Here is a 17,702-nt window from a genome sequence, read left to right on the forward strand (position 1 = left end):
CTGACCACACATTATTATCCCACCACCAATCTTCTGCCTCTGAGCCTTCATCCCCTGGGGGTTCCTTTGGGGGTTCCCCAGCTGGTGCCCCCCCACTCCTCTGCAGCCATCCATGACAAGAATCCACCTTTGAAGCATATTAGAAGGTCCTGGTTACTTTTAAAAACAAAAACAAACAACAAAACAGAAATTGCTTGATAGCAGTTCAGAACATTGATCCATCTAGTTCAATATTGTCAGCACTGACTGGCAGCAGCTCTCCAGCATTTCAGACTCTTTCCCAGCCCTACCTGGAGATGCTAGGGAAAGTGGAGCTTTTTGCATGCAAAGGATACTGATTTTGCATCCTGGGTGATATGGTGCACAATCTAGGGTTTGGATTCACTGGAATGACTACTGCATTTTTCCGTGTGTAAGATTTTTTTTTTTACTTTTTAAGAAAATGTCAAAAATTTGGACTCTTATACACTGATGGTGCTAACCTGGGGGCAGAAAACCATTTTAAAATTCAAACTTGCATTCCAGCCAACTTCAATTTCACGTTGCAAAGCGATCAAACGCGAGCAGCATTCGGGGTTTTGTAGACCGAACACCATGCGTTTACTCGGAAGTGGACAAAGCTCCGTCTCCTGCTGCTGCACCAAGATGCTGGGCTCCTCAGCGAGATGCAATCGACACTTTCGCTAATACTTTGGGACCAAAGAATCATGCGAACCCGCCCCTCCCATTTATTTGCACCCCGCTTTGATTGATCACCTTTTTGGTGCTGCAGCGATGGGACACCCCACCCCACCCCACCTAGATGCCAGCCTCGTGCAGCGTCTGGAAGCAGCTGCATGGTGGTGTCCTTTTTCGCCCGAGTCCCGATCCCTTGCTCCGCTGACACCCCCTCCTGCCCAGAGCGCCCCTCTGTAAGTGGCCAGGCGCCTTGGAGAGGGAGGGAGCCTCGGTCCCGCCCGCTGGGAGGTGGGAATAGGGGCTGCCCCATGGAGCTGTCCCTGCTGCTGCTGCTGCACTGGGAGCCGGGGTCAGTGCATGCCATCGGAAGGTGTCCGGGGGGCCACTGAGAGCGGCTGGAGCGTGGGAGGGGAAACGGATCTCCTCCTTCTTGGAGAGACCTGGACCCGGCTGCGGCGGCGGCAGTAGCAGTAGTAGCTGCCTGACCTTCCCGTCTCTCTCCAGGGACCTTTCGCTGGTGCAGCGCGCGGCTGTGCTTGGGAGGTGCGCTCTCAATGTCACGAGAGGTCCATGTGCTCAGTTGATACTGAGGGCCCAGCTCTGAAGCCCGGGGACGATCAGGAGGAGGAGGAGGAGGAGGAAGAAGATCAAGTGATGAGAAGTTGAGGGAACCTGAAGTTGCACCCCCTTACTTGCTTCCTCCTCCAGCCCGGAGGCAGCAGCCCAGCTCCGCAGCAGGTGCAGCGGCTGATAGCGGAAGACACACCAAGGGGAGCGAAGGGGATCTGCTGCTTCTCCCGGGCCAGTCGCCGCCTCCGCAGCGGATTTAGAAAAGAGCAGCAAACGCCCATTGCGTTTAAAGGGGACGGGCGGAACATCGCCGCGGGCTAGAAGCTCCCCAACGCCCTGACGCTTCGTCTTCTCGCCCCCATTTCAGAGCAAAGGCAGGGGAGCAGGTCCTGAAGAGAGGTAAGGAAGCGGAGGAGCTTTGCAGGAAACTGCGGCGGAAAGGGACTGGGAGGCTGCGAGAAGGGGATGCTGAAGGTGAAACGGGCGTCGCGATGCTGGAGAAGAGGGGTTGGGCAGGTGGGAAAGTTGGCCGGAAGGGTGAGCGCACGCCTGGGGAGCGGTTTGTGTGTGCGCGCGCGCCTGCGAGCACGCACTTGGCCACGAGGGCTGGGGAGGGTCGCAGAGGGGAGACGGAAGCCGGATACATGGGTGGAGTCGACGCTGGGAAACTGAAGGGCGCGGGTAGTTTAGGAACTGCAGGTGGAGACGGAGCGTCACGTGTGTGCTGTAGGGGGACACCCAGCTTAGTGTCCCCAGGACCCCGTCCGGAGTGTGTGTGTTTTGCTCTTTCCCCGTGTGTGTGTGTGTGTGTGTGTTTGTAGAGAGAGGGGGGAGCGTTTGTATCTATTATGTGTCCCCGCGCGTGTCTGCCTCCTTCCATTCCGGGAGTTTGTGTATGTATCTTATGTATATATATGCGCGCGTGTGTGTCTCGGGCGAGGAAGTTGGCCGGAGGAGGACGAGGACGAGGAGAGGGCTGCTTCTGAGAGGAGCCGTAGAGCGGCTCCATCCTTCGTCCCAATCCTCGCCCGCTCTTTTCTTCCTCCTGCAGAAACTTTCAACTCATTTCCCCAGCCGCAAATACTGTACCTTCTCCCCAGGCAACTTAACTCCAGGCTGCCCTTGGCTGGCGGGACAGTGCCCGACGCCCCATAGGGGGCAGGCGACGTTCCCTGAGGGAGGAGCCTGAGGCGCAGCAAGACGGGTTAAGCGGGGGGGGGGGGCGTGGAAGGAGGCATCAAGGGTAGGGGTCGTGGGGATGGGGTGGGGAGGGGTTGCTTACAGAAAAAAAGGGTTTTTGTGTCTGGGGGAAAATAAATTATAAGTTTCTGTAGGAGGAAGAAAAGAGCAGGTGAGGATATTTTTTTTGACCATTAAATTTTTTATTAATTTTCCATTTTTAACAACTTATACAATACATATTAATCCAGACAATACATTGCTGTCCCCAGCTCAGACTTCCCCCCAGCAGGTACAATAGTTCTGTCTTCTCGCGTGTTTCAACTGTTTTTAATAGTCAACAATGTAGGATTTAACTCATTACTGCCAACGTTTTCATTCCATTATAATTCTTTCTTGCATAGTCTACAAACTACTCCATTCTCTATAGAATTTCGCGTCACCCTGGTCCCTTATTATATAGGTTAGTTCGGCCATTTCCATCAAATCTAATAGCTTCGTTTGCCATTCCGTAATCTGAGGTACCTCTTGTAGCTTCCATTTTTGGGCAATTAATAGCCTCGCGGCCGCTGTGGCTGACAGGAAAAATCATTGGTCAGTTTTTTAAATTTCATTGTCTAACAGTGAGGATTTGGACGAAATATTACATCCAGGGAAGTAGAGGCAGGCTGTGCACATGGCTGCAGGAAGGCAGGATTTATGTGTTGGGGGGGGGGCAGAACCGAGCTATCTGCCATGTGATAGGACAGTTAAGAATTGTTTGTTTGATGGGGGGAGCAGCTGCCCTCCCCGCCCCCTTTGGCTATGCCCAAGGTTGTGCATACAACAGCCTGCCTTGGGGGGGGGGGCTTTGTTAAACAGCATGTTTCAGAAAAGGGAGAGTATCTTTGGGGAGGGAAAGAGGCTGCTCTCCCAGGAACAACAACAAAACTTAGTGCTGTTGCCATGAACAGATGGGGTGGAGCTCTTAGACCTGGAAGGAGAGCTCATTTCTAGCGCCTCTATAAGTTGTGTTTGGGGTATGTAGGCCTAATGCCAGTAGAAGAAGAAAGAAAGAGGGTTTGGGGAACCTCTCTTGGGCAGCAGGTCAAGCAGGCTTGTATGGAAGTGAGATCAGTAGATCAGCAGCATGGTGGGGTGAACTAGAGGGCTTATTTGAACCTGCTAGGAGCAGGCCTAGCATTGGAGGCAGGAGTTGAAAGCGTTCTGTGGGGATTGTAGACAGTTGTCATTGGAGGGGATATGCATACAGAAAGGGCATAGGGAGTGCTATTTTTCTAGAAAAAGAAGTGCTGGAACTCACTATGTTGTCTTATAATGGTAATGGCTCCCACCTGGCAGGTGCCGGAACAGAGTTCTGGTGAGTTCTGGCTGAAAAAAGCTCAGGGCATTGGAATATAGGGAATTAACTGGTGCTGAGTTGCACTGCTTCCCTGATCTGATTAAGAAGGGTAGAATGGAAGATGTATCTGAAAAAAACTGAATGCCACAAACTCAAATGTGTATTGTTAGGCTGAACACACCTGGCTTGGAGAGAGAGAGAGAGAGAGAGAGGATGCTTTATGTGGGAACTGATGATGGGTCCTGGACAAAATGCTAGTGGAGTCTCAGCTATATATTTGGAAAAGGAACAGGCTGTGTGGAATAATAATAATACAGTACCGTCTAGATATAGTCTACACTAAAGAAGAAGAATAGAGTGTTGCAAAGCCCTATGGCTTTAGGAGAACTAAAATCCCAGGTACAGCTTGACTTTGCTCATTTGCTTCTGCTGCACCACTGCAGTAAGCACCTCCTCTCCATCTGTTCCAATGCTACTGTTTCTTCACATTCTTTGTCCTTCTTACAACCGTAATGCCACAATCCTTGCCAGTCATGCAAAGCGTTCATTATTTTTGTATAGGAGCTGTGAAACTGAAGTATATAAATGACAAAACGCCTTTTAATACAATATGCGTACTTGTACTTTTATCACTGTTTAAAAACTAATTACTGTATTCAATTTTGTTTGAATATATTTAGGCATTGGCATAAAAATGAATACAGTAAATAGCCAAAGAAATAATTAAATACAGTATGAACATACAGTATAGCTCAATTTGCTTAAGCAATCTTTTTTCCCCTGATTGAAATATTTTGGCTACTCACTTGTCCTTCCATACAGTACGCAATTAAGTTCAATCAAAACTCTCACAAATAAAAAAGGATTGCAGATTTCTTGATAGACTTCCCTCCAGTAATGGTTGCCAGACATTACTGGATTGTGATTTGTTTTTTAAAAAATGGAATTATATTAGTCAAAATAGAAATAGTGGCATAACGTAATCATTTATTTTTAATGCACCACATTCGTATCCTCAATCTTTCCTCCAACGATCCTGTCAAATGCTATCTTGACAAGCACCCTGTGAGGTTGCATAGGCTGAGAAATAGTGACTGGCCCAAGGTCAATTTTGGGCTGTCTATCTGAAATTACATCTCTCCAGTCCTACAGAACAGTGCTAACCATGCCCTGAGGGATAATAATAATAATAATAATAATAATAATAATAATAATAATAATAATAAATTTTTATTTATACCCCGCCCTCCCCAGTCAAAAACCGGGCTCAGGGCAGCTGACACCAACAGAATTACAATAAAACATAAAAACAATTAATTAAAATACAGATTAAAATACAGTATTAAAATTTAAAATGCAGCCTCATTTCAAGTAGTCCATAAATCCAAGCCATGAGGGAGGAAAACACAGGGGTCAAGCTGAGTCTAACCCAAAGGCCAGGCGGAACAGCTCTGTCTTGCAGGCCCTGCGGAAAGATGACAAATCCGCAGGGCCCTGGTCTCCTGGGAAAGAGCGTTCCACCAAGTTGGGGCCAGTACTGAAAAGGCCCTGGCTCTAGTGGAGGCCAATCTAGCCATCTTATGGCTCGGGATCGCCAGAATATTGTTGTTTGTGGACCTTAAGGTCCTCCGCGGGGCATACCAGGAGAGGCGGTCCCGTAGGTACGAGGGTCCCAAGCAGCATAGGGTTTTAAAGGTCAAAACCAGCACCTTAAACCTGATCCTGTACTCCACCGGGAGCCAGTGCAGCTGGTAAAGCACTGGATGAATGTGATCCCGCGGCCGGGACCCTGTAAGGAGCCTCGCCGCGGCATTCTGCGCCCGCTGGAGTTTCTGGGTCAGTTTTAAGGGCAGCCCCGCGTAGAGCGAGTTACAATAGTCAAGCCTGGAGGTGATCGTCGCATGGATCACTGTGGCCAGATCAGGGCGAGAGAGGTAAGGGACCAACTGCTTGATACGGCGGAGATGGAAAAATGCCACCTTTGCTGTGGATGCTGAGAGTGGCAGATCCACTACCACACCTGAATCCCTTCTGGCTTCTGCTGTTCAGGGTAGACCATGGGACAGGCAATTCTCTTGAGGGGAGATAGATATTACTTCAAGGAAAAGTAAACATTCTTCTTGCTTCCTTGACTCATCCTGATGTTTGGCTCTGAGCAGATAAATAGGCACAGAACACGACAGATTTGCCAGTTACCATGTTTTAGTGGTGCAGCCAGGAAAAATGAAACTCTGAGCTTGAGATAATAATGTGTATTTATTCCTATACTTAATGATGTAGTGCAGTGTTTCTCAACCTTTTTTGGGCCACAGCACACTTGTTCCGTGAAAAAAATCACGAGGCACATAAGACATACCTCCATGCCCTGTAGAGCGAGACCACCGAGCGCCCCAGCCAGCCAGAGGGGCCTGGAACCGGCTGCTGTTGCTGCTGCTGTAGCAGCAGGGAGCGCGCGGAGCGCCCTGCAGTGCCTGGCCTCTTCTTTGGGGGGGGGGCTGCCCGAGGCCTGCCGCCTCGGCTGCGGAGCGGAGCGCTCCGAAACGGCGAGCGCTCGGAGCGCCCTGCAGCGCCTAGCCTCTTTTCTTTTTTGCTGCCCAAGGCCGGCGGCTGCAGAGCAGAGCGCTCCAAAGTGCCGAGCGCTCGGAGCGCCCTGCAGCGCCTGGCCTCTTCTCTCTCTTTTTTTTGGGGGGGGGGCTGCCCGAGGCCTGCCGCCTCGGTGCCTGGAACCGGCGGCTGCAGAGCGGAGCGCTCCGAAACGGCGAGCGCTCGGAGCGCCCTGCAGCGCCTGGCCTCTTTTCTTTTCTTTTTTGCTGCCCAAGGCCGGCGGCTGCAGAGCGGAGCGCTCCGAAGCGCTGAGCGCTCGGAGCGCCCTGCAGCGCCTGGCCTCTTCTTCTTCTTTTTTTTGGGGGGGGGGCTGCCCAAGGCCGGTGGCTGCAGAGCGGAGCGCTCCAAAGTGCCGAGCGCTCGGAGCGCCCTGCAGCGCCTGGCCTCCTCTCTCTCTTTTTTTTGGGGGGGGGGCTGCCCAAGGCCGGCGGCACGTGACAAGGCAGCAAATCGCCCTTCTCGCCGTGGCATGTCCCGGCACACCAGCCAGTGTCTGGCGGCACACTAGTGTACCGCGGAACAGCGGTTGAGAAACGCTGATGTAGTGAACCAGTCGTGCTGCATGGGGGGGGGCATGCACGTTTTGCTGGATAGGACTAGGAACTTCTGCCCAAAGTCCTGCCCTGAAGGCACCACTGCCCTACACCAGCACTTGGGGTAGAGGTTATGCATTTTTGTGCACTGATGGAGCTCCCTCTTCCAAACCTCAATGGAGGTTAATGTTTTACTCAAGCTATGCAATCCATAGAAATAGGATGAAGCCATGGCATGGCTTGACAAAGGACGTTGACATAAATTAGCAAAAGAGGTGACATTGAAATGGGAGAATATGTTTCGGGACAAGCCTGGGTGGAAGTCAAGGAGCGGTGTTTAATAATGGGGCTTGGTTAAAATGGCAGAAATGGTGGGGGTGAATGACGTTTGGGAAGGTGAATGAGGTTTGGGCTAAGTGAGAATGGGGGCCGGGGGGGGGGGTGAAGGGGAGGAGGCCATGCTGTTGGAAAGACTGGGGAGCCATAAAAGAAAAAAGTTATTGGTCCTACCTTTTGCCTTTTAGCTCACATGTGACTGTTCCTCAGGAGCTCAGAGTTTCAGCTATATATACATTTTAAATGGGTCTGTGTAAGTAGGCCAGAAGTCACAAAGGTTCAATAGTTATGAGATTTTTTAAAAGAACCAGCTATATAAGTCACAACAAGTGTTCTAGCCACAATTTATTGACATTTGAAGAGGTGAAGCAATCTTTATTCTTCCAGAGAATCCGCCCTTCTCACTGATATGATACCCCCAGCTCTAAAATGTGAAATTACACTGCTGATAAAGTGAGAAACAGTGATTGGGTGGGTGCCTGAAGTGAGGAAAAATGAAGGGGCTGAGTTATATAATAAAAATTGGGAAAGAGGCATGGAAAGAAAGGTGTAGAAATAGGATTACAGATTTAATCAGGCTGCATGAGGAGTGCCCATCATCTTAATGCAAAATGGAAGTGGGAAGAATCCAGGGGATCTGGGAAGGGCAGTAAATTAATGCCAATATTTTTTTATTGCTTAACTATACATGGTGTAAACAAATACCTGTAGACTTCTAAATAGCCTCCCATTTAATTGTGATAAGCATCATCTCCAAACACAGAGTGAGGTGGTGGCTGATTTTGGGGGTTATGAAATGCAGCAAGTTGTTAGGTAAGTTAGTATTGTTCTAATATGACTCACTGGGGCAAGTACTTGTGGGATTTTTTTTGGGGGGGGGTACCATGCAACTTGACTTTAGTGGTGGGAGCAGCATTTGCTGTTCTGCCTCAGACATCATCATGTCCTCGACTGGGCCAGACTAGACAGGACAAAGCTTTACAAAAGTTAATTCTGCCTACTTTGGAACAACAAATTTTTATCAGATATATAAGCAACCAGCTTAGTAATTTTTTCCACAGACTAGTAAATTTTGCATACTTATTGACAAGTCACATGTCAGCTTTATATGTTCTGAACCTACTGTCAATGGTCACCAGTTTAGATGGTTTTTAAAAAGGATTAACCAAATTCATAAAGCATAAGGCTGTCAGTAATGATGGCTATGCAACTGTCTGCAGAGGCAGCATGTTGCTGTATACCAGTTGCTATTGCATTAATATCCTGATTTTGGGCTTCGCATAGGGGCAAGGGTTGGCAGGTGATGAATCTTTGTGGTACCTACCTCTTCCGTTTTGTTTCATCTATACAAAGCTGCTTTTGTCTGGTTTTGCTTTACAATTGTATAAGCTGTTTAACTTGCTTTTAAAGGACATGAAATTTTGCAATACTTAATAAGTATTATGGCTGTGTAAGCAGAACTGCAAACAATACTTTAAATGTGTCTGCACAATAAATTTATTTAGCTGCAGTATGGTACTTTTTCTGATATTCTTTCTAATAATTTCTGACCTAGAGTTTCCTTTTTTCAGTCTTGCAACAACCTGATGTTCATTTGTATATTCCTGTAGAGTTAGTGTCAAGAGAGCCACTTTCTTTTGTCTTTTTCCTTTGCAGCTCTGGTAAAATCTAGATCAGAGTTTGTGAGAGCATCATTCAGGTCGTCTGCGGCATGTCTGTGGAAATACAATTAAAAATCATACAGAATTTAATGCAGCACATTACGATTGTTGTAACAGGAATGACAATAAATGTTCTGCCAGAATCCTATGCAATTTTCAAGTAGTCTGGCGGGGGGAGTTTAGGAACCACTCATCTAGATGAAGGCACCACAGGTGGACAAAAATGCTGTTCTTCAGGGGCGACATCCATGTGGGGCTGTGGGGGCTGAGCCCCCCCCCAATTTTAAATGAGGGGGCTGGGCCTCCTCATAATTCAATAGCCCACACCATGAAAGGAGGCATGATGGGGCACGTCATGCCCTCCAAATGGCCTGCCGTGGCTGTGATGGGCTCTGTCCTGCTGCAGCGGAGCCTGTCACAGCCTCAGGAGGGCCCGTCAGGCTTCTTTCCACAGTGTGAAGCCATGTGCATGCCAGGCCCCCACAATGTTAGACAGAACCCTGTGCGTCGGTTGTTCTTTATCACACAAATGTCACATTCTGTTTTGGGGCAAATTCGCAACGAAGTTGTTCCCACTGAACTGGAGTAAAGTATCAATCCACCTAAAAAAACCTGGTCGATTTATGCATTAACTGACCATAACCTTTTTTTTTTCTTGTCCCCACATTGAGTACATGGGAGGTTTAATATATGTATTTCTAAAATATCCTGATCCAGATATTTGTCAGCACCTGTCTGTTTAAACTTTAAAGGCTTCTCTATAATTATTTTAACATAAAGTGCTCTCAGTCTGTGTCAATCTAGTTCAGGTAGAGACTACTTTGTAAATTGCATTGAGGTTTGTTTATTTTTACAATCAAGCATTATATAAATTTTAGAAAGTAAAATAAATATAATGCTTTTCTTATTATTGGACAAATCTAAATTATTCCTTCTAATACGTTTACACAGGCACCCCCAACTCAGCGCTTCAGATGTTTTGGGACTTCAATTCCCATTATCCCTAGCTAACGGGACCAGTGGTCAGGGATGATGGGAATTGTAGTCCCAAAACATCTGGAGGGCCGAGTTTGGGGATGCCTGCGTTTACACATCCATGCAAAGTTTTCAGAAACCCCCCTTACCACCTACATGTTGTTATCTTTCTGCAAGGTGTGGTAGTAGAGAATTTAACTATTGTTTGTTCTTGCAAACCCTCATTCTAATAATACACTCTGGATTGAAATTAATGCCTACGATAATTTTGGTTGATTAATTTTAATGGATCTACTCTGACTAAAAGTTGAATATAAACCTCTTTTATATGTTGATAATTAGCAGTATGGCACAAGTGCCATTTGCAACGGAGGGTAGGGTTCCTTCCTCCTTGAGGAAATTGCTTCCCTCCCAACTCCTGCATCACAAAGTGCTTCAGCTGAACATTCCTCTTTCTTCATGCTCCTTAAATGAAGTCATGCGCGTCTTCACACCTTGGAACCCTGTCTTAAGCAATTTCTAAACACGGAATTGCCATTTGGAATGTAAAATGCCCTTTTGTTTTACTGAATGTTGATTTGCATCAGAAACAGAAAGGCATGCATTGTTAGACTTTCAATGCATTTTACATTGAGATTCATTCTGTGAGTTAGACTACAGCTCTAAACAATTACTAGGCATGAAGCCGATGGGAACTTATTTCAGAGTAAGCATGCACAGCATTCTCCAGTAAGTGCTACTAAGTCTGGTAGTAAATCTCACTGAGCTTGGCGAGACTTGCTTCTGAGTTGATGTGTGCACAGCAAGTCATAGAAATGTGAGGAGGTCAGAAACAGAGCAAATACATTATTTCTGCTGTAGAGTTTGCAGAATCCAGATAATTGGCTTTCTAAGCCACCTCCACACAACTACCGGGAGCAGGGCTGCACCCCTGGGATCACCCCTGGTATTGGACATACTTCAAGTTGGCCTTTGCATGTTGTTGTTGACTGTGCACCAAGAAAACTTAATGTGAGCAGCTTCTCGGGCATCAGCTTCCACATACCCTTCAACATTTCTCCAATGAAAACAGGGACGTTCTATTTAATAATAATACCCTGCCCATCTGACTGGGTTGCCCTAGTCACCCTGGGTGGCTTCCAACATATATAAAAACATAATAAAACATTTATAAACTTCTCTGAAGGCAGTCCTGTATAACAGAGGTCTTCTAAATGTTGTATAGTTACTTATCTCCTTGGCTTGGGGGGGTCGCATAACTCCATACCCTTCAACATTTCTCTGATGAAAATAGAGACGTCCTAAGGAAAAGCGAGACATTCTGGGATCAAAATCAGAAACTAGGACAGCTTCTGTAAATCCAGGACTGTCTCCGGAAAATAGGGACACTTGGAGGGTCTGCTTCCATCCATGAATAAAGCTGTTCATATGTAGGTTGTCTGGCGGTGTGTTCGATGCCTGAGATGATTTAGCAGCATGGCCTTCCTCCTGATAATTGCATAGTCTGATTCATAATATTAATGAGTAAAGGGTAGCTTACTGGTGTGACTTCAGGATAGCTACCTTGTACCAAGCCAAACCTAGTAAGGCAGAAATCCAAATATTCTATCTTTTTGAGTAGAATTGTTTGTGGTTATTGTTCAGTAGATGACCCATTCCCCCCGACCCACAAATGCTATGGTTTAAAACGGGCTTCCTCAACCTCGGCCCTCCAGATTGTTTTTGGCCTACAACACCCATGATTCCTAGCTAGCAATGGTCAGGGATGATGGGAATTGTAGTCTCAAAACATCGGGAGACCCGAGGTTGAGGAAGCCTGGTTTAAAATTAGGAAATTTAATTCCTACTGTCCACTGGTTTGTATCACATGGAATGATACTGAAGAGCTTGGCGCTTCCTTTTATAAGGTTCGAAAGACTTTTTAACCACAAGCCTGCCGTGCTTCCACCTGTCAATGTTTCGTGAGAAATATTGCCATGGAACTCTGCGTTATAAAGAAGACAGTATAATTTAGCAGTAAAAAGATGAAGCCAGCAAGATGAACTCTTAAAGTATGTTACCTTCTCAAGTAATCTGAGATTGAAGTCCTCCAGCCCTCTAGAGGGAGATGAAGCATGCATGCATGCCTTTATCTGCAGGTTTCCCTCATTTTAACATGACAATTTGTCAGCCTGCCCTAGATGGAAATCTGTAAAGGCCTTAGGTAGGCCTTCATCCTTCTGAAGCCCTGGAGTGTCCTGTTCATTTATGTATGTTTCTGCTCCTCTGGAACCTTCAGCGCAAGCTGATTGCTTCCCATTTCTTCACTATTTCTGGTTGTATATTTGCTTACAGGCTGCATGTTAGATGGTTCCTTTGTCTCCCTCTCCTGTACCGGATATTCTCTCAGAGGGATTTTCTATTAGGGATCTGTTCCTCCGGCAATGCTGCTTTGTAACACACTGCAGGCCTCAGCAGGTAAAAGATGGTGATTATGCTCATATGTTTTCCATTCACCTTTCAGCTTCTGCTTGCTCTACTCTTTAAGAAACCGTGAATTGAAGTCTGCGGCCAGTTTATTTAAGAAAGTTAGCTGAAATGCTTTGGCAGTAGCGATAAAAGATAAATTTTATATAAGCACATACTGGGCAAAATTGATATTAGTGGAAAATAATTGTAAACTCATGTTAGCTCTCAAATTAGATAAAAGGGGGGGGGGAAGAGGGTATTCCTGTTCCTTTGTATTTCTTATGATCTTTCAAAACTCATCTACAAGAAACTGCATTGGATATTAAGTTCTTTGATTTCTTTAGAAAAGCCTATTTATGGAGACATTTCAAAAGTTCAGATATTCAAAAAGACACTGCTGTGGAAATTTAGGAATAACTAAATGTTATTAGCTATAGGGTTTATGGTGACATAAGCTTCACCAGATGTATGTATGAAGGGTGATAGGGAGGAATATATAATTTCATTGTATGATTAACTGTCTTTTGGGAAACGAAGGAAATCAGGTTTTTAGACATTCAGGAATGGAAAAAAAATTACTCCTGACTTGTGTTCAAAGAGGTATATTGAACTATAATTTAGAGGAGGATTACTAATGGTTAAAATACCGCATGGCTCATGATGTTGTTTTTTCTCATCCTAAAAGGTGACCTTCAGTGTCAGCACTAGTGCAGATTCATATACTAATTTATTGTGGACTCTTGACTGCACTTGGATAAAACAGAATTCCTGGCTAAACTCTTCTTGCTGCAGTCCTGGGCTTATTTTACACAAATGGATAGTAAGATTAATTGTGCAGTACAGATATATGCCATATGTTTAAGTGGCAAAACTGACAAAAGTTGTGTTACATAGGTTTATAGGCTACTGGGAGAATCATTTAGCAATATATCTGTGATTTTCCCCAAATGTTTTCCACAGTAATTTTATTATTATCAAATCAGTGAAATTTATTATTCACTTTGAAACTTAGCTCAACTTTGATTTTTACATTGTGGATTATGATGAAGCAGGAAAATCAGAAACTGCCTCATACTAGATCAGCTCATTGATCCAGCCAGCTAGCTATTGTGTACACTGAGTAGCAATTGCTCCCTAGGTTTTTTGGGGGTGGGGTGGGGTGGGGTGGGGAAGTGTAAATATGGGATCTTTTGTGTGCATAGCATATGCCCTTCTACTGAGTTATCACCCATAAAAGTGTGAGAGGGAATGCACAGAGCAAGTAGTGTAGGAACATTTCTACAGTAGAAACTGCAGCTTGCAATTTAGACCCCTGGTGTTGTATATATTCATATTTTTATTTCATGAAAATAATCTTTTAAAATCAGTTGAATTCCTAACAGTAGCACAGTAAGGCTAAGTTTTATAATACTGGGCATACCATTTGTAAAAATGTGTGATTCTGCAATATATTGATTGACTTCAGTTCTAGTCTGCCCATCTATGTCATAGGGCAGAGTAAGAGTACAAGTAGTACAAGCCAGGAACGGTATGTAAAACCCTAAGTGTTTCCACCCAAAAAGTTTTGTTGTGCAAGTTTGCTTTAATTGAACTGAACGGCATAGAATTCTTAATCAGTCACAACAGAAGGCTGTGTTTGTACATAATTGTACATAATTACAATTATGTATGAAATAGAGTAGTCTACAAACGCAAATATTTTTGCTCTTCTCTCAAAAACTGTATTCAGATGACCAATAAATAAAGAAGGGGGAATTGGCATCAGTTTCTGCGGGGTCACTGTGACCTCTTCTAATGTTCTTTATAGAGTCTCTCTGTGTTGTTCAAGTTATACAATAACTTTGGCAAAAACAAACAAACAAAAAAACCACCAGTTCAGTATGTTGAATACCTTACGTAATTCGGCCTTCACTATATTAGTAGCCTAGATTGCTTTCTATGTAGCCAGGAATAAAGGACCCTTAAACTCTTCCTTTACACAGAAAGCTCTGTGTAATTCAAAACTATTATACTAACTGAAGCTGGTTGTGCCTATTTTATATACCTTTGGGGCCAAACATGATGAGGATCTTCCCTGCAGAACATTTTGAAATCACTGCCTGAGTTCATAAAGGCCCTGGAGCATCATAAATGGCACGTTTGGCTAATCACCTTCCTCTTTCTCTGACCTAATTGCATAACTGAAGCCTATTGGCTGGAACTGTTCAGAAATGGCTTTCTTGATTTCAAACCACCACATTCTAACTGAAATTCCAACACAAACAGGGGAGGGTCTCTTGATTGAGGGAACTTGATAATTTAGCTGGCTGTTGGGTCAGACGGGGGTCTTTCTGGAGAACTATCAAGATCTTTACTTCACAGGCAAAGAAAGGAAAGTAAAAAGAGTAGAATAGAAAGTAAACGGTTGCTGTTGTGTGCGGCACTGTCTCTGTGAGGTGGTGGTACCTATAACTTTGTATGTCTTACTGTCTCGGCTTCAGGGATGTTTCCATAGCACAGTCTTCAGTGCTTGACAATGAAGCAGAGTCACTAAACTCTATTATAACTAATTAACTGCTGATTTGGATTGGAATGGAGATTTCAAGAGGTTAAGGACATATTAATTAAGCAGATAATGTGCTAAGAGTCCTGCCCTGCTTTGCTATCTCTTATGATGTAACAAGTAATTTAAAACCTCCTGGTAACATGATGAGAGAGACTGAGGCTGTAAAGATTGCTGAGCTGCTGGCACTAAAGTGCTGCTAATTGGTTTGAAGAGCCTCTCTTTAGCCATGACTTTTTCTTCTTGCTGAAGAGACTTAAACTGCTCAGGAAGGAGCGAAGTGAACTGAACCAAGAAAGATATGAGGTAACGTGTTTAACAGTGTTTTCCCTATTTCCCTGGACTTTTTTCACTTGTGGCTGAAATATCAGAGAGATTAATGTCCTTATATATTGTAATTTGGTCAGTTCTTCTATTGAGATATTTAATGATTGGCAGAAATGCAGGTCATACCTACCGGTATCTGAGTTTACTTGGAAGTAAAGTCCCACTGGTTTCAGTGGGGCTTATGTAGAGAGAAGTGTGTAAAGGACTGCTGTTTATTTTTGATGTCTCTGGTATTTTCTGAGTTCAGATAGGAGTTTTCAAACACTTCAGCTTATAAAGGGTACTGTAGGTAAAAGGTACCCCAATGGAGAGGGGTAGTAAAAATCCAGTATGTTTAAATGGCCAACTTCTGATTGGTATGAGAATTGAGCTTAAGCATGTTAGAAATAAAGCTGTGTTTATCCATTTTGCTTTCCAGTGCTGATTTGCTTTAACCTCTCATTTAGGAAAGGGGGGGAATTAGATGCAAGAGTCACTGTTTCATTTTTATAAGCATGTGGAACTTTCCTAATCCACAGAAGAGTTGAATTTTAAAATCAAAAAGGGTGTATGGGCAAGGAGGGCAGAACCCTCTCCCTGCCTATGGCTGAAATCCCATGCTGGAATTGTTGCCATCTGGGTGAAAAGGGGCAATGGGGTCATTAGTTGTAGGCTTGGTTCTGTTTGCCCTGCTTGCTTTTAAAGTAGTTTCATAGTTTTGGGGCTACTGGCCGTAATGACTATCTAGTGGATCAATAAAACCTATAGATGGTATTGTTAAGGATGTACTCAGTGGAAAGCTGGGCTCCCTTAGAATTATGTGGGACATAATCTACAAACCCTATGTGTTGTGCTGACATAGTTCCGTATTCAGTATCAGCACAAACAAACTACTAGTCAGCTCTTGCAAATTCTAAACAATCCTAAAAGCCATGGCCTGGAAAAACCACAGGCCAGTCACAGAGCCTATGGCCATGAGCTGCAATCATGTAATACCCACATTCCACTCAAAACTGAGCACAGTTCAGGGCCAACCCATTTCTATCAGTAGGAGCGGAATAGGTAGATTTTGAACAGTGTTTAGGCCATGCAGTAATTTGGCTCATAGTTGTGCCTGTGATTGCAAGGGTTAGGTTGCCTGAGTGTTTTGGAAGCACCTGTGTAGTGCGGTGCAATTGTAAAACACGCTCTAAAAAGTATACCTTTTCTTCTCTTACATTATAGGCTTTAAGCTCTCCTTCATCCATACCATAAAATCTTTGGTTTGTACACAGAGCTTGCCTGTATTAGTTGACTTATGCTTGAATGTACAGCTTGAATGTACAGGTTTAACAGCATAGGCAGTGTTTATACTGAAAATATTTGTGATGTGGGTGTCCTTGGACATTGTGCTTGCATGAATCTTGTTGCATCTGTTTGAACGAGGTCACAACTAAAAATGTAAGACAAACCTGCTTGATTAGGCCAATGACAGGGCAAGGCAAACATATCTGGTACACGTTGACCTGTGAATCTTTGCTGACGAAGAATAGTCGAAACAGGGCCTTGTCCTGATTTTTACTGGAATTTACCTTTATTTGCCTTCAACATTGGGATTGATTCCCATTTAAACATTGGGATTGATTCCCATCACATCAATAAAACCTTGTGAAGATTCATTTGAAATTCATCTTCTTTTGGCCTGAGTTCTTGCAATTTATCGTTGATTAGGCCAATGGCCTATCTAGCACAACATCTTGGTTGACCAGATGCCTGTGGTGGGAAGCCTGCAAGCGGGACATGAGTGAAAAGCATTCTGCGTGTCTGCAGTTCCAAGAAACTGGTATTTAAGGGGATACTGTCTCTGACATTGGACATGGCCATCATAGCCTTGCCAATGACTGTATCCATGCCATGCATAATTTTATAAACCTTTATCATGTTTCCTCTCATTCACTTTTGCTTTAAACAAAAAAGACCCCAGTGCTGCAATCTTTCCTCATGGTAGAGTTGTTTCATCCCTTTGATCATTTTGGTTGCCCTTTACTGAACCCTTTCCAACTCTTTTCTTAAGTCTTCATGGTAAGACTTAATAGAGAAACTTGTGCAAATTAGCACACAGGACAGCCATTGTGGAAGGTTACATGTTGGCTCAACTGGTTTGCCTTTTCTTTCCCCTGCTGTTTTTTTTTTCTTTTGGAGCAGGGAAGAGAATTGTTAGTACCAGGCAAGTTCATTTTCCATTTCAATTATTTAAAAAAATAGATATAGTCCTGAATACTTAAAAAAAGTGAATTACAAGTATTTATACCACACCCCTTAAGCCTAAAATGGTTCCCATGGTGTCTTACAATGTAAAAACCAACAGTTTAATCTATTGGTGGGGCCATAGATGGACAGGGACAAGCTGGAAGGTAAATAATGTTTTTATGGGGTTTGACTGCTGGCCCTGTCTCTACTGTAATAGTTTTGTGCTGTTTCTATGAAATCATGATTATCATAAGTGGAATAAATCATGTTCCAAAGACAGTGGCAGATAGGGCCACCTC

At 44.5% G+C, this 17,702-nt stretch overlaps 1 protein-coding gene across 3 annotated transcripts in view; it reads left to right on the forward strand.

Annotated features, from left to right (window-relative positions):
• The first annotated feature begins 997 nt into the window (after positions 1-997).
• The window catches only part of UGT8 (UDP glycosyltransferase 8), a 36,139-nt gene continuing 19,434 nt past the window's right edge, over positions 998-17,702 (forward strand). The window contains exon 1 of one of the 3 annotated variants that reach the window (XM_035112246.2): positions 998-1,647. Coding sequence is in view for 1 of the 3 variants with exons in the window: in XM_035112245.2 (XP_034968136.1) it covers positions 12,302-12,335 (34 nt within the window). In the remaining 2 variants the exon portion in view is untranslated. Of the gene's footprint in view, positions 1,648-12,286; positions 12,336-13,527; positions 15,175-17,702 lie in introns of those variants that run through there. The other 2 variants (XM_035112245.2, XM_035112247.2) reach the window with 2 other exon arrangements.

Source organism: Zootoca vivipara, chromosome 9 (genome assembly GCF_963506605.1).
Source record: "Zootoca vivipara chromosome 9, rZooViv1.1, whole genome shotgun sequence".
NCBI classification, from domain to species: Eukaryota; Metazoa; Chordata; class Lepidosauria; order Squamata; family Lacertidae; genus Zootoca; species Zootoca vivipara.